This window comes from Papaver somniferum, chromosome 5, assembly GCF_003573695.1.
Source record: "Papaver somniferum cultivar HN1 chromosome 5, ASM357369v1, whole genome shotgun sequence".
NCBI lineage: Eukaryota > Viridiplantae > Streptophyta > Magnoliopsida > Ranunculales > Papaveraceae > Papaver > Papaver somniferum.
Window position 1 is genome coordinate 211382787 of NC_039362.1, and position 11102 is coordinate 211393888.

The window sequence follows — 11102 nt, forward strand, 5'->3', positions numbered from 1 at the left end:
ATTTCGTTCGTTGGAAACTCTATTTCCAGTGGGTTTTTATAATGTCGCAACTCATTTGCCATGCCACCTGGTATGTCAAAAAGGTGTGCATAGAAATAGGCATTACATGTGATTAACGCAAAATTTATTTCGGAAAAAACATCCACGGTGAGCTTCAAACGCACTACTTTTTGTTGACTTTTGAGGGTTGTTTGGTAACCATTATTAGAATGGATTATCAGCCCATAATCCATTGTACAGTTCATAACGGATTATTTATGTGTTTGGTAATCATTATAATAATTGATTATTTTAATCATAATCGGAAAAATCCATTATTTTCAGAAACTGAAAAAAGTCATTTTTTATAAATTATTATAATTGATTATTTTTCCTTTTGATAAAATTGAGTTGGGTGTTTTCATTTTTTTTTTCCTCTAAATTATCAAGAAAGAGCTAAAAAAACAACCGGGACTTTGAATTTTTTTTATAGATTGTTGTTTTTTTCTCACTTTTTTTTAGAGCATTTTTCAAAGATGATCAAAAGGTGTTTGTCTATTGTTATATACTCCCTCCGTCCCACTATTAAATGACTTAGTTCAAGTTTGCACAATTTTTAAGGCAAGTAAGGAAAAATAGTATTATTAAGCATATTTTACAATTATATCCTTATGGATAATTATTAGTGAAATTTTGAAATAATTTATCTCTCAAACTACACCACGGATGTTCGCAAACTTTATATATCATTCAAAAGCATTTTAAAACACCTAAGTAACAAATATAATTATCCTATCAAATTATGCATATTTCATATATTTCTTATAATCAATTAAAAGAAATTATTTAAGAGATATATCATTTAATAGTGGGACAAAATCTAAAAATAAATAGTTTAGTTAATAATATAATAGACGGAAGGAGTATATATATAATCGTAAATGAATAATTATAAATTTTACGCCTTAAAGTTCACTAAAACAACCCACTGACCCAGACCATCTTCTTATATATACTCTACTCTTTTCCATCAAAACCTCAACCTCTTCTTCTTTTAAGTTTAACAATGAAGCTCATGAGAAGCATCCGGAGAGCTCAAGTAATCCGTTTATTAGCTCTTATGTTTTACTGTCTCTTCTTCTTATCGTGAATCCAAGATTTTTTTTTTGCCCCTGTAATGTGGATTTTTGTTTCTAATTCTGATGTTTCTTCTCCCGGATAATTAACTTGTACAGATTGGCTTCTTTTTTAAAACCATTTATTTTTTTCATTTGTCTATAACGGATCTTTCTCTGCAATTGTGTACTCTGTTTGTCGCTCTAAATTTCATGTTAATGACAAATTTGTGTTTTTTATTTACAGGTACTGTTTGTGTTACTTGGACTAGTAAGTTTATTATTATCAAGAGGAGCTGAATCATTTGATTATACTGCCATTAATTGTCGAAACCACACAGCGTCATTGAAAGATTTTGGAGGAGTTGGTGATGGAAAGACTTCAAATACAAAGGCTTTCCGATCAGCCATTGCATCTCTTAGCAAGTTCCAAAACGACGGTGGATCTCAGCTCTTTGTTCCCCCAGGAAGATGGCTAACCGGAAGCTTTAACCTCACTAGTCATTTCACACTTTACCTTCACAAAGACGCCGTCATTCTTGCTTCTCAGGTTCGATTTTTAACATATTTAGTGTTGCTTATAATAATTAACTTCATAATCTGGGCACCATTTTTTATTCCTATGATAATTTTCAAAAAAAAAAAGTTACAGCCAAAGCATATCCCTAATAATAATACGTGTTCACTGGCATTTGTCTGTTGACTCCATCTATATCGGGTTCGGGCCAAAGCAAATTGGCTCTCATATCTCATAATTTGAGGTCACTGCTGCTTCCTGTTTGTATCCAACTGCATCCATACGTGATTTTGGATGTAAAGAAACGGGTTATATTTAACTCAGAACACACCAACGGATAAACAGTTAGGTAGGAGGGTTGAGAGGCCTTTAAAGATGAATACCTAACATGTGATGGCCACTCTGTGTAATTACATGAACATGATTCTCTTAAATTCTCTTAAATTCCATCTGACAATTTTCACCATCCATAAAGTGTTTTTGAATCCATGTTTTGGCTATATATCTTTCTATGCAAGAGTAGAAACATACATATGCATTCAAAGCTGTGTTAAAGTCTGAATATCCGAATAATTAAGGGAAACTACATATGGTTTAATTGACAATTTGTTTGATGATTTAGGATCTAAGCGAGTGGCCTATTATAGCCCCCTTGCCGTCCTATGGCAGAGGTAAAGACCTGCCGGGCGGCCGATACATCAGCCTCATCTTTGGAACGCAGCTCACAGATGTTATCATAACAGGTAGATTTATTTATTTTGAACAATAATATCAGGTTTCTATAATTTTCCACAGTTATTGGGAAGAAATGTTGAAATAGCATGAGTATTTGGGTCCTTATTGACTATGTACATGTACTTGGTGAGTTGATCCCTTGTGCTCGTCTTTCATTAAGTTAGATATTAATGAACTTGTAATATTGTAGGTGATATGGGAACAATAGATGGACAAGGTGCTTGGTGGTGGCAAAGATACAAAACCGAGCTTAAATCCAACAGGCCATACTTGATTGAAATTATGAACTCTGACCAAGTTCAGATAACCAATCTTAAGTTAATTGATTCTCCTTCATGGCACATCCATCCTGTTTACAGCAGGTTTGTTTCTACGCACTGCAGATGACTTTTCTTCGTTTATCCGCATTACTTTAACCAAATTCTCACTGTACAAATCTATATGTGCAAGCAGTAACATTTTCATAAAAGGAATTACGATTGTCGCCCCTATAGCATCGCCAAACACCGATGGGATAAATCCAGGTTCACAACAATCTTAACTAGTATTTTACCTATGAAAAAAGTAATTTCTGATCTGATGGTCCATTTCTTTGATTGTTACAGACTCGTGCACAAATGTACGCATTGAGGACTGCAACATTGTTTCTGGGGACGACTGTGTCTCAGTAAAAAGTGGATGGGACCAATATGGAATTGCATTTGGGAAACCAACCAAACACGTAATTATAAGAAGGCTCACTTGTTCTTCTCCTATCAACTCAGTGTTAACTATAGGAAGCGAGATGTCTGGTGGGATACAAGATGTTCGAGTTGAAGATATTGTAGCTATCAGAACCAAAACAGCAGTTCGAATGAAAACCGCAATAGGGCGCGGTGGATATGTCAAGGACATATTCATCAGAAGAATGACAATGCAAACCATGAGATTGGCATTTTTAATGACAGGAAACTACAGTACCCACCCTAACAACAATTACAACAGAACGGCTCTTCCAGTTATAGATGGTATAAGCATTAGTGATATGGTTGGTGTTAACGTTAGAAGTGCAGGGCAACTGGATGGTATCAAGGGAAACCCATTTACTGGTATATGCATATCCAATGTTACGCTTAGTATGCTACCAACCTCCACGTTTGTTCCGTGGACTTGTAGTGATGTTAAAGGATTAACAAGTGGTGTTAGTCCTAAGCCGTGCAGTATGTTAACAGAACAAGTTGCAAAAACATGTCCTTTCCCTACTGATATCCTACCAATCGACAGAATTCAACTTAAGAAGTGCTCTATCATTGCCTAGCCATGGCCCATGAAGTGTGTAATTACGTTTCTTTTCACTTGTTTCTGTGTATTTTTGTTTTGCATCTCTGTAATAAATAAAAATGATTGTAACTTCTCCCTTATTGGAAGGATGGACGATCGTATCCTAACTCACAGTTTCACATTTCTGAAGTCAGTGATACACCTTTAAACATCGGTGCTAGATTATGGATAAAATTAATTTGGCCTTGATCAGGTTTCTCCTTGTTACAAATTAACTAAGCACGGGGAGAGAGTCAGAGAGGGAGTAATTAATATATACCACGTTGAGCTGGTGGCTGCGACACTGCATGCTAACTCCCACTTCCTGCAGTCCCAAGGTTTGGTGCCAGGAGGGGTAGATAGAGGCTGTCGGCAATAATGCTGTGGCCTATTGGGTTGTTGACCGTAATGAAGGTGATAATGTAGTCGAGGATGGTGGCGACAATATGGTGGGGGATGGGTATTATCGGACTGTTGTTGTCGATATTGTGGGTTTGGTGGAAAAATGGCTCTTGTTGCAGTGAAGGATGCGGAAACGGATGGTGTTGCGGCCGTGGTGTACCCTAATGTGAAACTCCAGCTGATTGTCCGGACGATAGCAAAATTCTTTGTTGATTTATTTTGGGCTTGGCCCATTAAACTGACTGCTCGGGTGCGTTTGCTCACCAATGATTTAGTAGTAAATCACATTTGCTAATTTAAATCAGTTAACTAGGGTTTTAAGGTGACGAGAGGGTTTAACGTGAAGAGAGAAAATTTAATACGGAAAATGGATCATTTGTCCAAATATTTTTAAATCACGGTTTAAATGGACGAGTAAAAAATAGTTTGGGTGAAATGGCAAAAAAAAAAAAATAGCAAGGATGAAACTGGATTCATCCTAGCTTAAATTTAAAAAACAGTAAGGATGAAACTGGATACATCCTGTGTAAATTAAAAATAAGAAAAAATATTTGAAAATGGGCACGATGAAACTGGTTGTATCCTGCCTATTTTTACATTTTTGTCCATTTAAACAATATCAAAATCTAACTGTCCATTTCACCCAGAAATTATTGATGTTGGTCTTTTTTAACAGTTTTGTGAATTTAATATCAGTACTGAGGTTATCGGTTTCGCATTAATGGAGAACCTCCCTATAGATATCATCACAGAGAATATAGTTTCTAGATTGCCAATTGAGTCCACGTTACAGATGAGACTAGTATCCAAACCATTGAAGGACATCATCGGCAAAAATAAAAGAGGTCTCTTGTTCGCTTATGCCGACGTCAACAACCTGGAACCTGTATCAGGAGCAGAAGTAAATCTCTACTATGGAGATTATGAAACAAACCTCGAGCAGCAGTACTCCAACGGAACACTTGAAAAGTTATACAGTGCAAAATACAGATTGAGAGCCAGACTTTTGTATCGTTACGATCGCATGGTTGGATCATGCAATGGATTGGTTTGTCTTTACTCATTTAATAACCCAAGTCATTCCTTTTGATACTAATATTCTTAATCCAAAAAGTATTTGTAATCCAGTAACCGGAGAATTCTTTGTTCTTCCATGCGAAAGGGAACCTTTGATACATTGGATGCATGCTGGATTTGGATACGTTCCTGCCACCAATGAGTATAAGATTGTTAAACAAAGTTTCTCGAGCATAAGCGGCGGCGGCTGGAAACGACAGTATGTATTATGTGGAAGTATATACTCTTGGCTCTCAAAGTGGGTGGAGAAAAAAAGAAATCACCCCTTACAGATTCTTATCGTCAGGCAGGAATGATGAAGTAGGCCAGGATCTGTATAAGATCATCGCCTATGATCTGGTGGATGAGAAGTGTAAGTATGTTTCATCGCGACCTTCTAATTATTTTAAGGGATTTAAGAGTAGTGATGGTAAACTCGAGTTATTCGGACGAAACTTGTGGGCAATTCATTATAATAGCAGCCGTGGTCAGATCCTAGTATGGACACTTAAAAAGAATACTATAAGAATATTGCGACCCATAGCAAAACGACAAGAGGAGTACTACGATCACAGTTGGAGTTGGAGTAAAGAGTTTACGGTAACAATAGAGGATCCAAAGACGTACAGGCCATTTGCAGTTACAGAAAACAATGAGGTTCTACTATGGCATGAGCATAAGATATTATACCGCTATGACAAGAAAACATCAACTTTAACTAGGATTTGGGACGGCGATGGTAAGGGTTTTTCGTGCATTGAAGCGATTCCTCACATGAATACGCTTGTTTCTATAAAAGATCTAGGAGAAGGGTCTGATAATAATGTGACTTCGGATGATGGCGAGAGTTCTGAGCATAAAAGGAGGAAGTGCTAGTGCCATGCAAGATAGAGAAACCAGTGAGCGTCTTTTATGAATTAGTATAATTGTCATTTACTATAGATCGTAGGTGCTTTAGCTCTATTAAAATCTAGTATTAATTAGTCTACTTTGCGTCTTAAAAACGTCAGTGAATTTTTTATATTTTAGTGGAATTAGTATTTACTTCATGCTAATAAGGCACGCTTCAAATAGGGATCATCTCTAATCAGTTGTTATAGTTGTTATAAGTGTTAGTATTACACTTTAAACATCAGAGCTAAAATATTCTTCTCTCTTGAAATTTATCGTGGTTGAGCAGTTTGTCATTCGTCGGTAAATTAAACCTTAAATCTTGGCTTCACTGCATCCTGGCATAATTTTGGAGTTGTCCATATATAGCTTGCTGGTGTTGTTTGCTTGAAACAAGGTATGTAATTTGATACTAGCATGCATTACTGTTATTTTTGTATTATCTCTGTAAGAGATGTTCATCTTATTTGTTCAAGATTGTTGGGCTGTTTCATATTTCTGCAGTATAGCATATTTGTTGCGTTTATTACCTTTGAGAGAGAGTTGAACTTGAATTATTGTGTTAGAAACTACGAAATCCCGACTGGAGCTGGATTTTTGAGTAAGTGCTCCGTAAGGGGAGATATATAACTCATACACTGCCTTAAGCTGAGTAATGATTACCTTTATTGAGCATGTCATGTTCGGCTACCTGCAATCAATTACCTTTTATGTTAGGTTCCAACTTTGTGCCTATGTTCGGTTACTTCATATTTATGATCGACTTCTGGGTTATTTTTTATGAACCAAACGGTCCAAACCTATATAGCAATCTTCTAGTCATTGTCTGCACCAACTTTATTTTCAGTTGTCGTAACTGGCTTTGATCAGTTTTCAGCATCCTCAAATTAAAAGGGCACACCCAAGAACAGTGGTAAAGTTCCAGATTTCTAAACCAGCTGATGCACTCTAGAGAGTTCCATTATTTGTTGGATCCATAGTAATAAGTATAAGGTTGTCAGATGCAGTTACGAGTTCTCAGTCGGTGAGTGTCAGGGTATTAGGAAATAATATATGAGAGTCTATATTTAGGAGATATGCACATTAAGTTGTGAGAGTTATATTAGGAAACTGTCTATGTTTAGAGTTTGATCTTAGTTAGGAAAGTACCTTGAGTGGTCGTCAAGTTTGTGAACAATATAAATAGGCTGTTGAGCCATGAAAGTTGACACACCGAATTATTATCAATGTAGTCTTTTACGTTCCGCGTTTATGCTCTCCTCTCTCTTGCTCGATCCTTAACATGGTATCAGAGCAAGGTGAGAGGGAGAGAGGAGAGGAAAGGAAGAAAAGTGACATGTTTTCGTAAAGAGTTTGCAAAGTTGAAGGAGAAAGAAGATTAAAAATAAAGTTGTTGTTACAAGTTTGAAGCCGAGAAGCTAGGTGAAGAAGGAGAAGCTTGATGTCTTTTCTATTCATGATAAAATTAGAGTTTAGGGTATGTAATTGATGCCGAGAAAACATAGCAGACGAGATACTGCTGCTTGAAAAAAAAAAAAAAAACGATGGCTTTGGGTTTGTGAGAATCTAAGTTCCCATTTGGTTAGGGTTCAGCGCAAATAATGAAAATTTTAGGTTGCTATAACAACCTTGAGATCGAGAAGAAAAAGAAACAAGAGATGGAGAAGTTATCTGCCATTGATGTATGAAGACAGTGTTTAGTTAAGGACTTGCTCGTGGTGATGTTCATCAGTGATCCATGGTGGATTCGCCCAGGTCTTTCACGGTGGTGCTGTTGTTGGAGATTGACGATCAGGGGATGGAACGAATGGAGTTTGATTGTTCCGAAGATTACCGGTTGAAAAGATTTGCTCGGTTGTAATTAAAGACAAGTAAGGATTCTTTGCGGTATGGACACAGGTCAATAATTGTGTGACTAGGGTTAACAGGGCTGCTACAATTATATTGAAGATGAAGGAGCATATGAGAAGGATCTTGTTTAGAGAACAGGGAGAAAGAGTTGCTGCCAATGGTATCGAGATGTGAAAAAAAAAACAGAGAAGTGAGATGGACTTGAGAAAAGTTATCCGCGATGGAGCTGGATGTTGTTGCTGGGATGATAGCTCGAGAGATGAGACAGTCTTTGTTGTGCGATGGTTGAGAAGGTACTCGAGCTGGGAGCTGACGTGAGAAGAAGGGACTGATCATCGTGATCTGTGGTGGTTCCTTGTGGGACTCGATTGGCAGTGATTGAATTGGTGACTAATGTTGTGGTTGTTGGTATGGTTCAATGCTTCAAACCTGAACAGAGAAGAAGAACAGATGATGACAAATATGTCGCTGTTTTCCGGAGATGGCAGGCTGTGATCGGAAAAGTGGAAACCAAACTCTCTCATTCCTTGTAGTTTGTGATATGCACATAAGGCGTTTGTTTAAATGCCTGAATGGTTTGCAAACAGAAGCGTGACTAAACGCAGTTTATGGTGAAGAGAAGGAGAAACAACAACAGTGTTGAAGAAGGAAAAAAGAAACGAGACAAGAAAAGATTGTGAGAACATCTTGAAAACAAAGAAGTGCGTGACTGGAACAAGAGAGAAGAAGAAACAACATTCATGTTGTGAAAAAAAAAAAAATCACCAAGAGGTGATGAGAAAAGAACAACAATAGTAGGTTGAAATCCTATGAGTTGTCGAGAGAGTACAAAAAGTATTCTATCGAAGAAACCAAGAAAACGAGAGTACAAGAAGTATTCTTCCGAAGATGGGACAGCAATGTCCTTAAACTACAAAGATGGGACCGCAATGTCCTTAAACTTGCATTGGGACCGAAATGTCCTTAAACTACGAAGAGGATCGAAATGTCCTTAAACTACGAAGACGGGACCGTAATGTCCTTAAACTACGAAGAGGACCGAAATGTCCTTAAACTACGAAGGGGACCGAAACGTCCTTAAACTATGATCTGAAGATATTTTTTTTTTCGCAAAAGCGTTAGAAAAAAAAAAGAAAGAAAACCGAAGTTAAATTTCTTTGGTCCAAGATGGGCATTCGTGATATACATGCTCCATCTTGAGGGAGGGTATTAGGAAATAATATATGAGAGTCTATATTTAGGAGATATGCACATTAAGTTGTGAGAGTTATATTAGGAAAGTGTTTATGTTTAGAGTTTGATCTTAGTTAGGAAAGTACCTTGAGTGGTCGTCAAGTTTGTGAACAATATAAATAGGCTATTGAGCCATGAAAGTTGACACACCGAATTATTATCAATGTAGTCTTTTACGCTTCCGCGTTTATGCTCTCCTCTCTCTTGCTCGATCCTTAACACAGGGACATGTGGATGGAGAGAAAAAGAAAACATCCCTTACATATTCTTTTCGTCAGGCCTCTTTGCTAATGGAGCAATTCATTGGATTGGCGAGACAGGCCGAGGAGCGGATGAGAAGTTCAAGGACATCCCATCACTACCTTCCCATTTTTGAAAGGGATATGATGCTATCTGTGGTAGACTCGACTTGTTGAGGGGGAACTTGTGTGTAATTTTGTGCCGTCCTAAGGAAATCCTAATAAGGGCATTTAAGAAAAAAGACATTAAGAATACAAGAACACTGCGACCTAGAGTAACACAGTACTACGACCACACTTGGAGTTGGAGTAAAGAGTTTAATATACCAATCAGAGACCCCGAGGCCCGAGAAATACAAGTATAGACTATTTGCAGCAGTTACAAACAGCAATCAAGTTCTATCATGGCATGAACTAAAAATACTATATCGCTATGACAGTAATACATCAACTTTAACTGAGTTTCGGGATGGCGACGGTAAGGATTTTTCATGCCTCCAAACAATTATTCACATGAACACCCTTGTTTCTTTAAAAGATTTAGGAGAATGTTCTTGTAATAGATTGACTTTGGATAATGATGAGTGTTCAAAGAGTAAGATATCAATATGGCAGCGTAAAAGGAGGAAGTGTTAGCGCCATGCATGCATGCAGGGTAGAAAGCCACAGAGCGCCTTTGCTAATTAGTATATACCGTCATTTACTACCATCGCCAATATGGTTGTGTTTTTGCTTTAATTTTTGAGCTTGGAAGTTAGCTCGTTGATCTAGAAACAAAAAAGTTCCTATTAATATTTTTTTGATGAATATTTCTCTATTAATTAATTAATTAGTCTACTTGTTTTGTGTTCTTGAAACGTTAGTGAAATTCTAATACCTCACGGAGCAACATGCAGCAAAGGTTTAGAGCTGCGTGGTTTGATGACGTCTCTGATATACAAGGTGCTTAGGTGATCGTGATCGACTCCCCATACTTGGATTTATAATCGGTTTCTACATGGAGAACCTTCCCATAGATATCAGAAAATATACTTTTCCGGTTACCAGCGGAATCAACCTTACGGAGCAAACAAGTATGCAAAACTTGGAGAAACCTCATTGGTAATAATAAATCAGGGCTCTTATGTCAATAATATATCAGATAACTTAGGAACAGAAGTTCAGCTTTACTTTCGAGATCAGTATAAAGTAAATCTCGAGCAATACTACTCCAACAAAACTCTTACGAAGTTAGATAGTATAAAATACAATTTTGGAGCGAGAAATTGGCGTTCGTACCATCACATAGTTGGTTCATGCAATGGGCCTTGTTTTGTCTTCACCCATATATCCAAGTCTTTCCTCATGGACGTGATTATAGTCCTGGAGAGGTATTTGCAATCCAGTAACGGGAGAATTCCAGTTTCTTCCAGGCCTACCACAAGCAAAATATTCAGGGCTGCGAGTACTTGGATTTGGACACCTTCCTTCCACCAATGAGTATAAGGTTGTCAGTTACACTTACAAGCTCTTAAACGGTGTGCGACAGGGATATGTGGAAGTATATACTCTTGGCTCTCAATGTGGGTGGAGAAGAACAGAAAACATCCCTTACACGTTCAATTATTCAGGACTCTTTGCTAATGGAGCAATTCATTGGATTGGCAAGAGACGTCAAGGAGAACGATGGGTATACAAGATTGTCGCTTATGATCTGGCAGATGAGAAGTTCAAGTATGTCTCACCACTGCCTTTTGATTATTTTAATGATGGTGATATTAGACTCGAGTTGTTGGGTGGGGGGGG

At 37.4% G+C, this 11102-nt stretch overlaps 1 protein-coding gene across 1 annotated transcript; it reads left to right on the top strand.

Annotated features, from left to right (window-relative positions):
• The first annotated feature begins 963 nt into the window (after positions 1 to 963).
• On the top strand, positions 964 to 3787 carry LOC113278546 (probable polygalacturonase). Its single transcript, XM_026527359.1, has 6 exons — positions 964 to 1078; positions 1342 to 1644; positions 2234 to 2354; positions 2537 to 2708; positions 2800 to 2870; positions 2952 to 3787. Exons 1-6 carry the CDS (start codon positions 1046 to 1048, stop codon positions 3641 to 3643), a joined length of 1392 nt encoding a protein of 463 aa, XP_026383144.1. The 5' UTR covers positions 964 to 1045; the 3' UTR covers positions 3644 to 3787.
• The last annotated feature ends 7315 nt before the right edge of the window (positions 3788 to 11102 follow it).

What these genes read in the sequence shown, in the direction of transcription:
- LOC113278546 (XM_026527359.1), top strand. Translation starts at nt 1,046, where the DNA reads ATGAAGCTCATGAGAAGCATCCGGAGAGCTCAA. An exon ending in GAAGCATCCGGAGAGCTCAA is followed by an intron (nt 1,079 to 1,341) that starts GTAATCCGTTTA and finishes TTTTATTTACAG; the next exon opens with GTACTGTTTGTGTTACTTGG. An exon ending in CCGTCATTCTTGCTTCTCAG is followed by an intron (nt 1,645 to 2,233) that starts GTTCGATTTTTA and finishes TTGATGATTTAG; the next exon opens with GATCTAAGCGAGTGGCCTAT.